The sequence below is a fragment of the Calypte anna genome, chromosome 3 (genome assembly GCF_003957555.1).
Source record: "Calypte anna isolate BGI_N300 chromosome 3, bCalAnn1_v1.p, whole genome shotgun sequence".
In the NCBI taxonomy this organism is placed as follows: domain Eukaryota; kingdom Metazoa; phylum Chordata; class Aves; order Apodiformes; family Trochilidae; genus Calypte; species Calypte anna.
Genome location: NC_044246.1, coordinates 91,967,283 through 91,985,796, shown reverse-complemented (window position 1 = coordinate 91,985,796; position 18,514 = coordinate 91,967,283). Strand labels below are relative to the sequence as shown.

The 18,514-nt window shown below is 38.0% G+C and overlaps 1 protein-coding gene across 1 annotated transcript in view; it reads left to right on the top strand.

Moving 5' to 3' along the window:
* LRRC1 (leucine rich repeat containing 1) overlaps positions 1-16,739 on the top strand; it is a 69,507-nt gene extending 52,768 nt beyond the window's left edge. The window contains exons 9-14 of the mRNA XM_030447441.1: positions 707-825; positions 1,859-1,942; positions 10,738-10,853; positions 11,764-11,936; positions 13,445-13,581; positions 15,502-16,739. Of these exons, the coding sequence (XP_030303301.1) occupies positions 707-825; positions 1,859-1,942; positions 10,738-10,853; positions 11,764-11,936; positions 13,445-13,581; positions 15,502-15,660 (788 nt within the window). The 3' untranslated portion in view covers positions 15,661-16,739. The remainder of the gene's footprint in view (positions 1-706; positions 826-1,858; positions 1,943-10,737; positions 10,854-11,763; positions 11,937-13,444; positions 13,582-15,501) is intronic.
* The last annotated feature ends 1,775 nt before the right edge of the window (positions 16,740-18,514 follow it).

Here is an 18,514-nt window from a genome sequence, read left to right as displayed (position 1 = left end):
GTCAGAAGCTACTGATGTCTCCTGAATTCTCTGTCATGGGCTCTTGCCTGGGTCACCTCTGCTTTGCACCAAAGACAATCCTGGTACAAAGGAGCAAAACAAGCTTCTGTTTGTTGGGGTTTTTTTTTGAGTGTTCTGTTCTGAAGTAGTATTTTGTCCTTCCTGGGGAGAAGACCTTCAAAGTTTGATTTCTGTTCTGAAAAATAAACTTGGGTTTTGTATCCCACTAACTTGGTTCTGCATTAGGACAAAGAGATCTTGATCCTGTTTGGGTTTGTTATTGGGCTGTTATTTCAGTACAAGCCTTTCTTACTGGGGCAGAGTAGACGTAGGTGATCTTCTGAACACTTCTTGATTAGTAAATATTGTATAATTGAGGGAAAAAATAGATAATTTTGTCCTCTTTATAGTCCTTTGGGTAGACATGTCCTTGAAATTTACATAGGGTACCATTCAGATTGTAACTAATACAATTTAATATGCTTAAATATTGAACATGAATATTTATATTGAATGTGAATTCAGTGATGTTATAAACTTGCAAAAATAATACAAGTGCCAAGTGAAGCAATGCTTGAATATTTTTTTTTCTTGAAAAAATAATTTTGCCGTATTAGAGGATTTCTAAAAATTTTGCAGTAGTTACAATTTCTCTAATTAAAGCAGAGCTTGACTGGGGCTAATAAAAAATGTCCTTTCTGCCCAGGAAAATTGAGAAGGCTCTCCATTTTGAAGGTTGATCAGAACAAACTTATTCAACTAACAGACTCAATCGGAGACTGCGAAAGCCTTACTGAACTAGTTCTAACAGAAAACCAACTCCAGGTAAGCCTGATCATGGCTGATCAAATGGCTGGTGGTAATAAGACCTGCTGCAATGTGCTGAATCACTTAGCTATTAAGTTTACTTGCCCTTGGTACTGCGAGTTTCCTTTAGATGCATCTTATTTCTTACCTGTTAAATGAATGCTGAAGATCAAGTTGTGTGTAGTAACAATCCACCCATCCAAAGGCTTAAGCAATCTCATATTCAATCTTGAATCTTTCATGACCAGTAAAGTAATTGGACCACGTGGTGTGCAGGTATCACTTACTGTGTTGTCTTTAATGCAGTTTCTGCTTTGTTGCTTCACTGCAGTTTTTGCTGTGTGTTATCTGGCTCAGACTTGCTGGAACTCAATAGATGCCTCGAGCTCTGCAGAACTCCTGTTATACTGTTCTGTGCTCTGCTGTTTTACTCCAGGCAGATATTAAATGTATGTTGTCAACTAAAATAAAATCTCATCCTTTCTTCATCTACATGTTTTCTTCCATTATTTTTAAATGACTGTCAGGTGGCACTGACACTTGGAGAGCAGAAGTATAAAAATATGGGTTTGCACATTTCTTATGCTTGGCTGGTGCTTGGTAGAGTTAGGAGCTTAAGGCTGCTGGAAAGATGCCTCTTCAGAAGTCAGCTCATAGCACCTTGCTTCTCAGTTAGTGGTTTAGGGAGCCCAAAGTTAGATAATATGGACAGTCTGCATACAAGCTTCTGCATGCAGCTGTTGTGCTTCTATCATCTTAGTGCAGTGGTGACCCATAAGTGAATTTTGTTTAGAAACTGACATTCCTGGACGTTTCTTCTGTAAGATAAAATCTTGGATCTCCTTTGGAAAGCCTGGTAGTAACGAGTGTTAACTACACTGCAATTTTGAAAATTATTCAGTCTATTAATTCTGTTAAATTAAATTAATTCAATTAAAGTAAGTAAATAATCTATTAAGCCTATTGAACTGTATTAACTTTAAAGTGAGACAAGTTTTATTCTGACTCTGTGAATTTACAAATTCTGTTGCATATTACTTTGTTGGCACAGTCATTGCCGAAGAGCATCGGAAAACTGAAGAAGCTGAACAATTTGAATGCCGATAGAAACAAATTAACATCTTTGCCCAAAGAGGTAAGTTTTGTGCAACTAACTCACAGGTGTGACCTGTGCAAATAGAAAACTATTTCAGATGCCTAAGAGAAGTGGTAGGCAGCTTTAATCCATTGGGTATTCTTCCCAGACCAGTTACTAGCAGAAACGTAGATCTGAACAACAGCTGTGGTGATTTAATGGCTTGGAAGTGCAAAATGCCTTTGCATTTGAACAAGAATGCTTGGATCTAATTAGCTCCCAGTAGGTTTGTCAGGTCCAGAGTATATGAAGACTAAGAGATCTGTTAGAGTGCATGCATTTAGACATCTATATGCCTCTTCTGCATGTAGGACAAAAATACTGCGGAGTCCTCCTCACTTCACCCTTGGGAGCAATACCAAAAGAAGTTTCATATTCTAAAAAACGGTTCAGGAACTGTTTTTACAGTCTTTTTGATTTTGAAGATGTTGGGACTACTTTTGCCTTTAAATATAAGACCACCTGACACGACCAAGATCTCTGATACCTCTTACAGAGGTGTGTTCAACTCTGGAATCTTACAGCCGTGATCACTAGGGCTTATGGTCTGTCATAACAGTATTGGAATGAAGCAGTGCTAAAATTTCTGTTGTTAAACGTAACACAGTAAACACTGTTAACAAGTTAGTTCAGCAGTTCAGCAGTTAATTCTGGAAAGAGAACAGTGGATGGGAGCATGGCACTGTGAGCTGGTTCTGTTTGTAGTACTGTTTCTCTGTAATTTTTGTCCCCTTAATTTTCTTACATATTTCAAGTGTGTGACTGAGGTTGTAGCTTTTGTTCCCCACTTTCATTCACTTCAGGAGCAGGTGGCAGCTGATGGATGAGAGTTGAGAGGAGTACCAGTTCTGGCTAGGAAGTGCTCACTTTTGCTCAGGCCTGCATTCTTGGGCAGCTTGAGGAAGAGGTGTGAGGGGGAGGTAAAATGGCTGGGAACTGGGAGCTGGGGGAGAGGTGATGGTTAGAGGAGGAGGGATGGAGCATGGGTAGAGGATTCTGTGGCGCTGACAGCAACAATTCCAGCAGCTCATGTCTGAGCTGCTACAAGTTGGTCACCCAGTCAGGGCTCCACAATAGCCCTTACTGCTCCTTTAAAGATTGGCTTGGAAGTGTATGTTTGATGGGGGAAGGTGGAGGATGGAAGAGAAGATTTGAGTAGTGTCGCTGCTGTAGCTAAACAGTGTTTCCTCTGTAGAGGTGATGCAGGTGCTGAACATAAAACTGGAGAGGATGTACACAGACAGGTTGCATGAATGCTAGGGAGAGGAAGGACATTGGGAAAACTGATTCTGTGTTGGGGTATGATGACAGTTTTGATCTTTTGCTCTCATTGAGCAGAAAGCTTTCCATGTCTTTGCAAAGAACTTAATTTAATACATTGCACAGGTGTCCTAAATTGTCTGTACTTAAGACTCAGACAATTATGTGTCTAGTCCACCTTCCAGCAGGATTGCTCTCAGTTTGTTATAGCATAAAAGATTTTATTGATACGCTTTATTTCCAGATTGGCCATTAATAGCTTATGTAGTATATAAGCACTTGTCTTAATGAAGTTTGTGGTATTGGAGATGAGGCATGAGGGCAAGCACCATGGCTCGGAGTGAGCAGGGACAGGACCAGGTGAGAGAAGAATGCTCAGCTTCAGAAGCAGGTAAAGCAGGGTGAATGTGGAGTGTTTCTGTTTGAGGACAATCATAGGTTCAAGGTCTTCGTGCACTACAACGATAGGATTGATGCTAAACAAGAAGCTGGAAACTTGGAAACAAGGAATGGGTTTCAGAGGCAGAAAGCATTGCCCAGTCAGTGAGGCAATATTGAAACTGGCAATATTGAAGCATGAAGTACAGAACAAGAATATGTGTGGAGAATGTTAGTGCACATGAGAGAGGAGAGGGGATACCTGCACAAGGGGTCAGAAAGTCAGTGATGAGTCTGAATTTGGAGAACATGGGTAATAAGGAAATAGATATTGGTATCTGGAGTGAGTTGAGCTGAGGAGTTGTAGGATGTCTAAGAAATACAGATGCAACACTGTGAAATTGTATTTAGTGTAAGATTTCTAGAATGTTTCATTGAAGTATGCTTAGCTATGTGGATTTTTAAAATTCTTTTATTTTTTTTTTAAGAAAGTCAGTCCTTCTCCAACTGAATGGTCATATCCACCCCCTAGACCAGTGGTTTTGAATTCCAAGCTGGTAATGGTAGCAAACAGAAAACATAGACAACAGCTGCAATGGTTTGTCTCAAAAATACCATTAATGTGCATGTATTGCAGAACCTATCGTCTAGGTCATGAGACACTTCAGTTTCAATTTCTCAAGCTTCAGTTTCAATTCCTTGTGCTTAGGGTATGCAACAAAACACTTTCCCCTCAAAGTCGTCATATTGCCTTCTAACATTGCTGAAGTGCTGGTTTTGAAAACAGAAAGGAATCTACTGTTTGTATTTCATCAGTTATTGGAGCTGCACTGTCGTCATGTAGTAGTTTTCTTAACCAATAGCTGTTTGCTTTTTGGTTAAAATTCAGAGAAATTCCATGAAGAGTCACACTTCATAGCTCTAAGAGAATAATGTTCTGTGTAAACACAGTGTACATATATACGGAGTAGTGTTTACTGTTGGGCAAAGCATCCACAGGAGACACTTCAGGGGTGCTTATAACAGGAAAGATTCCAACTCTGAGTTTTGTTTTGGATGTCAGAGAGGAACAGTTTAGTGTCTTGGTGAAATGTTCAATTTTGGTTTTCTTTCTCATTCTTCCTGACTTGGAAAAAAATAATATAAAATGCATTGGTAGAGTGCTTGAGGAAAAGTGAAAGATGTGTCATCTTTTTTCTGTCTGTTGGGAAGTTCTGCTTGACAGTGAGAAAGCTTACCTTCTTTTCCACTTATTTTTGTCTCAAGTTGACTTAGTTAATGTTTAAAGCCAGACATGAGCTTCTGGCAGCAGTCGTTTTCAGCACTCCTGCCTGCTCTGTGTTGCTTAAGGTGTCTCTTGAGATAGTATGCCCAAAATTGGGTCTCAGATGTTTGCACATCAATCAGTATTATTAGTACTTGTACACTGGTTCCTCCTTCACAGAAGCAGTGTCAGATGTACAGCATGCAGTGCAAATATTCTTGCTCAGTATCTTCCCCTTTTCCTTTCCCTCTTTTTGTTCCCATTTTCTCTCATTTTTTCTCTGCCTTACAGAGTGCTAGAATATCCATACATTTGTGGTCTGTCTTCATCCTTGGAAGAAAATGGGTGTGGGACATGCCTTTTACTGGTTTCTCTTGGAGAGGGACAAAGACATAGAGTCTGGTAACTTGGGAATGGAAAAAATTGAACTCTGGAGGAGACTATATGTAGCTAATACCATATCTAACTGCTTATGGCTCTGTCTTTACCTCCAGAATTATTCCTATAGCAAAGAAAGCCTTTATAGGTAGAATGGCAGAAATTATGTGCCTGCTCTAATATAACCTGGTGAGATGATCTACAAGTTGTAGATTTGTGGTGGTATGGGGTTTTTTTTGGTGTTTTGGGGGAAATGGGGGATTTAGTTTAGTTTTTTGTTTTGTTAGCAGTTTGTTAGATTGGATTTTGGGTCGACATGTCAAACTGTCACATTGCCAGGTTGTCTCAGTGTACACTTTAAAACCAATCTCTGCCATTTGGTGTAAGATTGGTTGAGCTGGGATCTTTGAGGAGTTTGTATGTACATACTCTATAGAGTTTCCTGGTTCAAAGGTGCTTCTGTATCTGGTGCCAATGTAGAAGGTAGAATGTGGAACAGCTGACCAAGACTTGAGTCACTGACAGATTTCATCTTCAGTATCTCATCTTATGGCTCAGTTCCTCTCTGACTGAACTGAATGGTGAAACAGTGGCGAAAACCCAGTGTCTGAGCCTGTTCATAGATACAAATGTTTTCCCTCTGAAACTTGAAAGACCTGCCTGGTGAGTCTTTGGTATTGAAATCCCACCCTGGCACTGGAAGACTGGTGAAACTTCTGTGTTGATTTTGGCACTTGCATAAATAACCTCCTTGGAATGTTTTGCAGTTCATGTGCTTTTGTTAATGAGTCTCTACAACCTGCAGAGATCTGGCAATGTGTCCTTACTGGCTCTGAGGTATATTGTGAGAATTACTACTATAGTAGGTAACACTGCAGGGGCAATAACTGTGCTTTTTGCATTTTTCTTAATTTATTTTTTAAAAACAAGTTGGGGCTGCTTTATTGTTTCTGGTTTTAGCTTCAGATGGCCTTTCCTCATTTGTGTTGAAGTGTGTGTTTGTGTGTTTCAAAAGAAAAAAAAGGCACTAAGGAAAAATGCAGGAAAACTTGTCTTGAATCAGAGGGCAGAGAAGTTCTCCTGCTGTGCTCCTCCCATACTGTTCAGCAGTGGTGCAGGGCAACTTGAAGTGAGTTTGCAGAACATTTTCCAATCCAATTTAAAGTCAACAATAACTGAATAAAGGCTAATAATAGTGAATCGGGCAGTTTCTTACACCTCTAAATGTATTGCTTGCTTGTATTATAGAATGAATATATTTTATCTGGGACCAAGGGAAATTTCTTACTATTTACTTAGAATCCAAACAAAATTTTGATTATGAAACCCTGGAAAAGATTTTACAACACAGTAGGGACTGTGTTTGGATTTCCTATATATTTACCAGTTTTGTTAACCTAGTGAGAGTTCTTGATGGTGACAGCTGTATTGAGACCTGAATAGAAGAGGTGTGTCCTAGACATTACCTACTCATGTGCTAAAGAATATTCATAAAGTATTTGTCATAATGACATAATTTTTTTGCATTGCTTATACCTGTGTGATAGATAACAGCTTTTGATAATACTTTTGAACATTTAGAAGATGCTGAAATGAAAAAATGTTATTCAGCTAGTGTAACTTGAAGGTATTCTAAGTTTCCAGCCTATAATTTGTGTTTGAGCTTTAGAGCACCACCAGTGTGAGGATGTGCCATTGTAATCAGTGGAATTTGGTCTGTAGTGAGAAATGACTGTGATTGACAGCTGGGCTTGAGAGGGAGCAAATGGGAGGTTTTTTGAGAGATCTAAGTGTGAAAAGAGGGATGAATCTGCACATTCTTCTTGAGTTAACCTCCAGAAAGCTGCAAAGGTGTCATCAGTTAGAAAAAACAAATGTAACAGAGAGGTGCAGTGGAAGTCAAGTGACCAAAAATACCCAGATGATGCAGGTGTCAAAAAACCAATCTGCAGCAGAGAGTAAAGTCATCAGAAACATCAGCAGAGAGGTGATTTGATAAGACTTGCATTTCTGGAGGACTGTTTAAGATGGACTGGCAGTGGGTATGTGGTTGGCAAAAAAGCAGGAGGCTGAACTAATAGATGTTGGTCATGATCAGAACATAGAGAGGAGTTTTAGCAGCCAAGATGACAGTATTTCTGTGTATGACTAAGTCTTCCTGCTACTCCAGAACAAGGAAGCTGTTAAAAAGATGATTCCCTGAGGTAGAAGAAAAGAGCAAAAGAATCCTCTGTATTGCTAGTATTTTGTGTGGAATCCAGGAGGGCTCTAGTGGCACTCATCCTCTGGAGCAAGGCCACCTGAGTACAGATAAGCTTTCTTCAGACTTTACAGTACTATAAAATCAGTGAGCTCAAAATTAGCACTTCATAGTAATGATAATTTTCTGCCTGACTGTTGTGTGGTATTTGTTTTTTGATTTTGTCTTTGTTTGTTATATAGACTGACTGTTCTTTGGAGATGGTATGGCGAGAAAGTGAATAACCCTTCAGTTAAAGTTGATAGAATGAAATAAATCTCAAGAGTGTGACTTAGTCACGCACAACTCATTTGAAACCTTTTTCTGATGTCTAGCACAATGCAGAAGAATGTGGAGAGTACTTTAAGCCTCCAGTCTTTGGAACAGCTACTCACGTGCCTAGAACTAAGCAAATGCTTGTCCTCATTAATTGAAGTCCATGCTTGAAATGAACTGTGTGCTTCACTGTTACATGGGCTTATGGTCTCAGCTGTGTACTTGGTGACTATGCAGAGGTTTGGCAGAGTCCCTTATAAGCATGTAATCAAACCCTTGGAAAGCATGGCTATTTGTCAATAAATGACTTCCAGCCAAACCAGTGATGCTCTGGTACAGTATTACTTCTTGGTGGTCACAGTGTTTTCCTTTCAGCATGCCATTTAGCCTGTGTGTGCACTTTGCCTCAGTGGTACCACTTTGTCTTCAGGTTTTCAAATGCTGGACCTAATGTCTTTCTGTACTGCTGGATGGGTGTCATCTTTTTTGAAATTACAAAGACTTTAGGTTTTTTAAACTGTCAGCTTGTCTTACTTTTCTGTAATATCACACCCAATACTGCTTGTTAGATGCTGCCTGCATTTTATTAAAAAACATTTCATGAAAAAAATAGTGTCTGGAAATAAAGGTCTTCACTACCTCTGAATGGAACAAAACCTTTGAACAATTGCCTATTGACTGATAGTTAGAATAAAGTTAAAATAACATAACAATCCTTTGGCAGTAGAAGAATGTATGTTCTGTCTCCATTTGTTGGCATGCTCTTGTCCAGTACAGATAAAGAAAAACATATTGAACATTTCTTGTATTTTCTTAATTGTTAGCCGCTTGGAAAATTATGGGTCAGGTAAATTGATAACCCTGTAAGTATTACTCAGTCCACAGTTCTAGTGTTATCTTTCATTGAACTGCTTTAAATGCATGATGACTCAGGCTGGCCAGTTCCACTGCTGCATTTTTCCATCGTCAAAATTACAGAAGAATCAGTCTCATCAGAGCTGCATGGCTTTACTTTGTTTGTTTGGCTAAACTGTTTGGATCTCCATGCTCCAAGACTGAGTAACACAAATTTCATCCATGGGAAAGCAAACACTTTGTGTACAGTTAGGGCATCACTTGCCAGCTCATCAATATTCACTAATTGTAGCTCTTGCTTTTTTGCAGCTCCTCATGTTAAACACACCAATTAGACACTTAGTGTGTGTGTGTATAAATATTTTTTTAATTCATTTTTTTCAGTATGGCACTGTAGTCTGTGGATGTGTCAAGGCACATTGTTTAAGAATCTACACCCTTTAAAGTGAATAGCAGAGTTCTAGCACGAATTTTGAGTGCTGGCTTATAAGGGCTTTGATTCACAAGCTAAGTGAGTAACAAGGTTGCTGCTCCTAGCATACAGGCAGGGTGGGGAAAGCTGAAATAGCTGCATCTCAGAATGAAGTGATTTAAGGGAAACCATCCCAGATTCTATTTTCTCAAGGGAATGTTGTGCTATAGCTTTGCACTGTGAATACCTTGTGAATCAAAGGCCTTGAGCAGTTGATTGCCACTTTCTTTCATTAATATGTGTTTTATGACACAAAGGAAGGTGAGTGGGGTATAAATCCTCCATTCTTTGTTTTATTTCTTAAGTCACAGTTGCATCCTTCTTAAAAATGGCTTTTTACATGGTTTACAATGTAGGTTAAATCAACATGATTTTTTACTGTGACTAGAGGAAAAACTTTTGTGGTGTTTGTAATCTCAAACTTGGGTTTGAACTGAAATGTGGATTTGCAAAGTCAGAACTGACAGTAAACTGGAACACATAAATAATTTTGGGTTAGATGTGGGGACTCCTGACCAAGGTGTAGCGATGTGGTGACTGTAGTGTGACAGATAAACCTTATTACATGTGTGTGACTATGGAAGTCCTCTAATTTTTGAGCTAAGATCTTTCAGTAGGTTTGCTGTCTGTTGATAGGGTCTAAGGCCGCTGAACTTGAAAGCTTCAAAAGGTGTTGAAATATGTTGCCTCTAATACTTGGAGTAAGAGAAGAAACTTTTTTTTTTCCTTTCTCATGGTGAGTTTTAGAACTAGTAAACAAACAGCAGTGTCTTTTGAAGCTCTATATGATAAGAAAACAAGGTAAGTTTCCTTTGTGAATAGGAACAAAGAGTTACTTGAAGCAGCTTTCAAGTTGCTAAAACTAATAATCTCTGTTTATAGGAGTAGTAATTGCCCTCTGGAACAAAATGGTGGAATATGATGTGTTTCAATCAAATATTTATTTTTCTGGAAACACATTTAACTTAAAATATCTGAAGGCTAAAACTGAAAATTCCTATCTTTTACACCCAAAAAATAGCTTGGAAATGCTTGTGTTCGGGTAAATTGGTAGAGGCGGAGGATATTAGATTAAATTGGCCAGTTCATATGGGAATCAGCTTGAAATCAGATGCTTCTAGTAAAACAGAGCATCAAAGATGTTACTTGAAGTCTTCTACTTTTGGTGGACTCTTCATTACTCTTCATAGACTCTATAAACATTGGAAGTTGACTGGTGTAATTTAGCATTTTGCCTTGCCTAAAGCCCTATTGCACTTGCTTGTTTCTAAAGTTACCATGAGGAAAGAATTAATATGTAAAACACAAAGCTAGAAAAAGTTGAAACTTAAAGCTAGTATTTTTTGTGAGCTTTGTCTACAAAGTGGCATCTGTATGGTTAGTGAACTCTTCCTGGTGTGATGGGCTTAAAAAGGTAGGTAGAACCTGACCTATTTGTAGAAATATATATTATTAGTAGATGCAGATGTTCAAGAAACTGCTCCAACAGACTGTCTTCAGGTCAGGCTTTATTTAATCTAACCCTCGTTTGCAGCCTGTACCTCTGGGTGAAGTGTCTGGCAGGCATTGTAACTTGAATGTGCTATGACATATGACATGACCTGTGCAGGATGCCTCTGTCTATCCTATCCTACTGCAGCAAAACCAGACTGGGTTTTTTTTCTCTAATATAGATTGGAGGGTGCTGCAGTCTCAACGTCTTTTCTGTGCGTGACAACAGATTATCTCGGATTCCCTCTGAAATTTCACAAGCCACTGAACTTCATGTTTTGGATGTTGCTGGAAACAGGTAAGAGATTTTTGTGTTGTCATGTTATTTTTCTAGTTTTACTTATTTTTTTCCAATGACAAAAGACATTAGGTCAAAGAATGACGTAGTGAAAAACCAATCACGACTTTTATGCTAGCATTGCTGCGGAAATGGTCAAAATGCTTTTCCCTCTTGTCCCAAAGTAGCATAAACCGTGTGTTGTCATGAGTACATTCGCTGGATTGCTCAGACCCTGAGGAAAAAACAGGATTTTAAAAATAGGATTTGTGTGTTTCTGAATTAGAATTGAGAATCTAGGCCATTTGATAGAGTTTCAGCCCTAGCTACCAGATTTAATGTCAAATAACGCTGAGTGTCTTATGTTAGAGGTACAGTGCAAGTATCAACAGCACTTTGACCTTGCAGCTTCTTGGGAATCTTGGTTGATACACTTCAAACATAAAAATACAAAAAGGAATGGGTCGAAGCATAAACCAGCAAATTAATTTAGTTGGTTAGTAGGAAATTAAATGGGAAAAAAACAAACAACCAGAGAGAGAGAGAGAGGAAAGAGCAAGTTGCATCTCATCTGCAATATAATTGTCTCATAGACACATACTTCTGTTCTGGCAATTGTTTATATATAAGGCTCCAGAGCAGAAGCAGCTGTCTGCCTTCTAGGGCATTTTAGTGCAATAGAGAAAGCTCAGCATTGTTTTATCTGTTAATCACAGCTACAGAGAATTATGGTGTAAACTTAAACTGCAGATTTTTTTAAAAGAAGCAACTAGTTGAAGTTAATGGCTGTTGCAGTGCATTCTATTAGAGGCATTAATCTCAATCCTGTTTATCTCAGTTCAGGGATGTATACTTAAGAGATGACTTCATGACCATCTATTAAATCTCCTGGAGATTACCCTGACTTTTTCTTACTTTATTTTTGAACTAGGTTGATGCACCTTCCCCTCTCACTGACTACCTTAAAACTGAAGGCTTTGTGGTTGTCCGATAACCAGTCCCAACCTTTGCTGACATTTCAGACTGACACAGACACTGAAACAGGAGAAAAGATTTTAACATGTGTATTACTTCCTCAAATGCCTTCTGAGCCTGGTTGCCAAGGTAAGTGCCTAGGGTCAGTTTTCACTTTGTATAAAAGCACTTTTTTGATTAATGTATTCTCTGTTCCATAAAGGTTTGTAAAGCCACATGTAAGCTCTAGTGAGCAAAGTAGCAAACTTCTGGTTGAATTTTCACTTTTACACTTTTTTGTAATCACACTGGTTTTCAGAAGATTTGGGAAACATGACTGAGTTTCATTGGAATACAAGGGTGCCAGCTAAAATAAATAAAATACAGACCTGGAAGGGGATTTAATTAAGTCATTATTCTAAGGCTTGCCAGTGGGCAAAGCAGTGGTGTACATATTTGTTTACATTGGTTATATATCTTACATATATACATATAGAGTAAAAACTGGTGACTTTCAACTACAATCTTTTTACCAAAAAATAATTGCATAGCTAGTAATAAGCAGTAGGCATTTTCCTTTTTAGCAAGCTGATTTTCTTTCAAGCAACATTACTATGCAGTAACTTCTCTTCAGCAAGTGTAGAATTGCAGTGTAAGTTGTTTTTACCTTGTGCTCAAAATTGCTTCTGGGTCAGGTGGAACCATAAACTCTTGGTTGGGTTTCTTCTCTCACAATTGCTGGAAATTTTTTGTTCTCAACCTGTTATAGCAGTGTGTGAACATTAAACAGGACTCGTCTGAGCTAATATTTAAACTGTTGCTATAATCACTGGGGACTAATTTATCCCATCTGAGAACAGACTTTTAAAAGAAGTCATGTGGATTTTTCTCTTGTGGATACAAAAGGAGAAGAGCTGAGGAGAAAAGCTCAGCTGTAGATAACTGTATTGTAGGTACTCAAAGTTACCTAGATTAATTCCATTCTTTCAAGACTGCAGCTTGAGCAAATAGAAACCATTAAAAGCAGTAGAAGTGTAGAAATGGCTCTGGTTTGTGTTAGCTTCTGGATTTTAAGACACAAATTGCATTAAGAATTAAACAAATTAACCCCTTTAGATTTAGAGAAGATTAAAATAGCTCGGGGAGAGTCACTGAGGCAGACTGACTTTCCCTAAAGGCCTCACTGTTAGAAATTAGATTTCCTCCTCTCCAGATGACTCTCCTGTCTTCAAGGATAGAATGGTTGAAACTAAGGGTGTTGGGAATGTATGTCTAGCAATACTAAAAGGATGAAGTCATTAGAAGCAATGGTCCTAAGTTATGGAATGCCATTTAGGGAACCAACTAATGCCAGATGGCAGCCATGATTCAGAAGAAAAACACAGAGTGTCAAGGATATTATATAATATAACCAGTACTCTAAAACTGCCACAAACCTGAAACATGACACATACAGAAATTCTCATTTACACAGAAACTATATATTGTGTTTACTTAATAATAGAAAACCAATGCATGTGCTGTTTTCTGTCAAAACCAAAATAGAACTAACAAAATGTAAATCTTGAATGAGTGATTAGTTGGATATTTTTAACAATAAAGTATGTTTGTTTTCATCTTGCTGTGAATCTTTAGTTGATGTTTTGCTGTTCTAACAGATAACCTACCACGATGTGGTGCACTGGAGAGTTTGGTAAATGAAATGTCAGATGAAACATGGAATGAGCGGGCAGTGAATAGAGTCAGTGCAATTCGTTTCTTAGAAGATGAAAAAGATGAAGAGGATAACGAAATGGTATGTTTTCCAAGCTGTTGGGTATCTGCAGACACTGTGATTTTACTTCTTAAACTTTTGCATTATCTGAGCTTTCTTGCTATATTTTTATTTCAGTTGTGACTGCACGCTTTTTGCATATGGTTGTGGCAGAAATGTTCATGTTGACTGCTGAAACTTTTCATATTTACTTAAAACACCTTTTTTCCTTTTTTTTATTTTTATTTTGCTGCTTTGAATATAATCTTTGTGTTCTGATGCAGGATAGTCCTTGTTTTTGCTTCGTTTTCCTTTGTCTGCTCAGGATGTTTCCTTTCCAGAAACAAGATAGGATCTTCCTCTGCATCTGTGAAGCTTTATGGCCTGAAAGTATATAGGGTCTAATTTAGGATTCCAGCACTCTGGCATGTGTCTCCATTAAGTTTGCCATTGTTTGTCTCTAATTTCTGTTTCAAAACTTTTTTTAATTCTCTTTATTTCTTCTTTTTCTTTCTTTTCTGCACCATTTGCACTGAAACAACCATAAGTGTCCATAAACAGCAAGAATGTTGTTCATTAGTTTCCCACTTAAACAAAGGAAGTGGGAACATCTGTCACTGTACTTATCAGACCTCTCCCTTAAGTTGGGCTTTGCATGTCCTGACAATCAAAGTGCAACGTGATTTGTAGTTTTACTTTCATTAACAATCAAAACTCTCTGTAAACATTAAAAATTGCTTCAATCAGATTTTCACTGTACTTTTCTAATGCTCTAAAAACTTGCTGGTGGCCCTTGTTAAGAGCTCAGCTTGAGATACTTCAAGGCACTATCTGAATTGTAGCACACTAGAAACACTTTCTTACTTTTAAAAGTGAGTATAAAAATTATTGGTTATTAGGGAAATGAAGATCTATGTTTTCAGGTGCTTAATCCAGCAGAAACTAAATGTCTGTGGCAAGCATGGTTCATAGACTTGACTGATAAGGGAGTTCAGGATGATGATTCTTAACAACTGCTTCAAACTGAAAATGTCCATAAAATAATGAGGGCTTGGGAGTTAATGATAACTGCTTCCAGTCATGGTATTACAGCCTGACTTGGGGCAAGAACCTTTTTAGGGTAAAAAGTTGATGATCTTACTGGGGGGCAGACAGGAAGGGCAGATTTCCAGCGCATTCTTGACCAGTGCACCCATTTATGGGTGATCAGTTCTGCTGTAGCCTGCACAGTTTACATGTATAACCACTGCACATAATTGCATGTGTGTGTATTGTACTGATACATACTTATGCAATAATTCTTGGTGTTTTGGTCTCTAATCTGGATGCTAACTGGGGTATTCTTAATTTTTTTCTCCCCTGTAAAGGTTGCAGAACAATGATACTGGACGCTTTCATGTCTTAGATGGGAGAGTAATGTCCCCCTCCATGTTTTGAAGGATATTTGTTCTCAATTGACAAGAGAACCAAACTGTGTGGTGGGGCTGAAAGGCATACAGAGCTCCCCACAAACATGTAAAAAGATCACTGTAAAGAGATCTTATGGGATTCTTTCAAAACCAGCTGAGTGTTGGTGTTTTTTTGTTGTTGTTTAAAATCTGATCTTAGATTACTTGGATGTTTTTGGGGGAAAAAAATAATTTCCAACTGTATTTATGAAAGAATGTTCACTTTATAGCTAGTTATTGTACTTCACCTGAGTGGCTTTCAGATTAGTAGGTCAAGAGAGAAAAAAAATTTGCTCCTAGGCAGTTCTTAAAACCTCTTTCACCGTCTTCATAAACAGGCAGCTATGAAAAATATGTTCAACTTAGAGCATCATAGTTTGAAAAAGAAAAGGGGAGAAAAAAAAGAAAAAAATTGATACTTAATATTCGGTATGTAAATGCTAAAGCCTTGAAAGTGTATGTTATTTTTCAAAGAGACAAAGGCAAAACCACTTATTGCACTGTTTATTTTTAGAGAACACTTCTAAGGCGAGCCACTCCACACCCTGGAGAATTAAAGAACATGAAAAAGACAGTGGAGAATTTACGGAATGATATGAATGCTGCTAAAGGACTGGATTCAAACAAAAACGAGGTCAATAATGCCATTGACAGAGTGACCACTTCTGTGTAGAGTTTCATCTCCAGGTTTTACCTCCTGTGTCTTCCCCTGCTGTTGAAATGTTCCTGTCATCTTCTGGGACCTCATTGAGCCCCTCTTTGTTTTTAACCAGAACCCGATTCATCGTCTCCATATATGTGAAAAGTGCTGCCCACTGGAAGAAGTGCCTTATTTCATCCAGGCAGTGAACCAATAAATTCCAAACCAATATTGTAATTTTAATAGTGCTAGGCTTTTTTAAGTATAATACACTACTGTATGCAGAATACGATATTTTTGTCTTAAACACAGGGGAAATAATGCTTTTCTTTTCCAGAGTGCTGGGATATCGTTTTTCTCAGTGACTGGATGTGCTGGTGAGAAATATAGTTTTGTGGAACATGATAGACTTTTTTATTTTTTTGGCAGCTCAGATGGTGTAAATTTTAAATTTTTGTATAGGACTTTCATAACAAGATGATGTATTTCATTTTTAAGAGAAAATTTATCTTGAGCGGTACGTATTTTAGTATTTGTGGAAGAGAACAAGTTTCATGGACAACTGTATTCATTTGTTTGTACCACCCATTGTGCCTTACTGTGTCTGGTATGTCATATTAGTCTTAAATATAGCAATTCTCAAGGAAAGTGAATAGATTTAAACCTGGTCTCCTGTTTTAGGTATGTTTTTTCTTTTCAGATCGTGATTTGTTGGGATTTTTGCAGCAGAGAACTCACATTTCTATCATGGGATTTTAGATGGTGGAACACAAATGCTGGTTTTGCTGTAAACAAAATTAAGATTAAAATGACCAAACTGCTATTGTTTATTACATAATGCACTCACACTTTAACTTAGTTGTAATGAAACATCTTGGTTTGGATGCCGTGTTGCGTTGCTGTCACTAGGAATTCCTATTTCTGTTGTGGGTTTGTTTTGTTTTTTAATGTGCCATCTGTAAAATAACTTGAAAAACAGCACGATAGACTGACAGAAGCACAGTATGAAACTAGTTTTATGTATTACACAAGAAAGCATGATTCTCTAAAGTGCTTTGGTGGTTTTATATAAGTATATAAAACCATAATAAAAAAAATCTTCAAAAGCTTCAGTAGATTTATTGTATCATTAAAGGAACAATTAAAGTATGTATGAATTAATACTGGAATTTACTATCATTGTTACTGTGTTGCACTTCCAGTGGTCCAGTATTTATTTCAAGGTCTTATAAAATCTATGGGTTCTGGTTTATTTATAAAGGTAAGTATGAACCAAGAGTAATTCAGGAAATACCAGTTTTGCAAAAGACTGATTTTGGTGTCTCTGGGTTCTTGGTGTGCCATGATCTAACAAAGACTACTAACTTGTTCCGTGCAGGGGCTTGGTTAATCTGAGTTCAGAGCAAAGATTCTGCATATCTAGTGTGAGCTAATGCAGTGAACCTGAATTTCAACAACCTGACACATTTAAACACCTGGCACTTCTGGTGTGGCCAACCACATCCCTCCTGCTGCTGAACATTTCTTCCAGTCAGCATTGGTTGTATGGGGGTTTCTGGGAGAAGATGGGGGAGAAGGAGACTAGGGGAGTCAGTAAGTTTTCTGTTAAAACTAATAACTGCAGTAATTGATGATATTTGTAATTTAACTTCTAAAATTTTGATTTTAAGCTTTTACAAAAGGCACTGCTTTCTTTTTGATATTTAACAAGTAGGTATTGGAAACCAACTACAAATATTCAAATTTAGCCTTTCAAAATACATTGTTTTGGGTTTTTTGTAATTCTTATCATACCAAAGATTCCTCATGTAAGCTTCAAGGCATGGTCTCTTTGCATGAAGATGTAGGTTAGTTAAGGGTAGTGCAGTTTCATTCTTCCCTAGGCAGAGTTCTTCTGGTCTTGGTAAGCTGCTGTTAAAATAAAACCAGAAAGAAAATGAGGCTTTGGTACAGCTTACTCCAACCCTGGCTAGAATTTTATTTTTAAAGTACATACTGGAACTGACAAAACAAAAGTTTAAAAATAAAGGAAACTCTATATTTACTACCCAGAGTCCAAGTGAACCTTGGCAAACTCATCTGAGATGAAAATAAGTCCTTAAAAAAGACAGACCAAAGCCAGAGGCAGCAGGACTCCTTGCTCTGTGATGACAATTTTCATTTGGAGGCCCGTGGGTACCTGCTCCCTCCTGTTGAAGTCACATCCTGGCATATATCTTGATGGGTGCTTGATAGCTCTGTGATAGGTGCTGTGTCACGAGGTTGTTGATTTTTGTACAGTCCTGTTGAGACTGTACCTCAGCCCAAAAACTAGCCAGAAGATGGCCACTACTTGATGCATCAGCTTTGATATGAAATAGCTGGTTGGCAATCCATATATTTATTTATTTGCTTGTTTTAATAGGGGAAGGAATATTTAGTTTGGTTTCTTTGGCTACAGAGAAATGGGTGGTCCAGGCTTATTGCCTTTGTTTGGGACAGTTTCACATTCCTGCACCCTGGGATGGTATCATCTGCTTGTGGTCATCTCAGCCAAAGACAGGTGGAATGAGTTGTTTATTGAAGGGGTTTGCTTCCATTCATTTGAAAAAGAAAATTAATTGAGCTCAGCATGGAATTCAAATCATTGACGAGAGGTTAGAGGAGCTGAAGTCCTTTATCAGACCATCCTCCTTCTATCCCCAAAAGTGTGTTGGTTTTACTTGCTTTTCACCACCACCTATCTTTACTTTGAATCTGTTAATAAAGGTTTGGATTCAGTTGATTTTTTTTTTAAAGTGAGTATCTGGAGAAACAGGAAGGATGGGGCTGTGTTTTTTAATCCTCTGCACTATCACTCTCTAGTGCTGTATCTGTTCTCTTTTGTTTGTGCTCTTTCAGTGAGGCA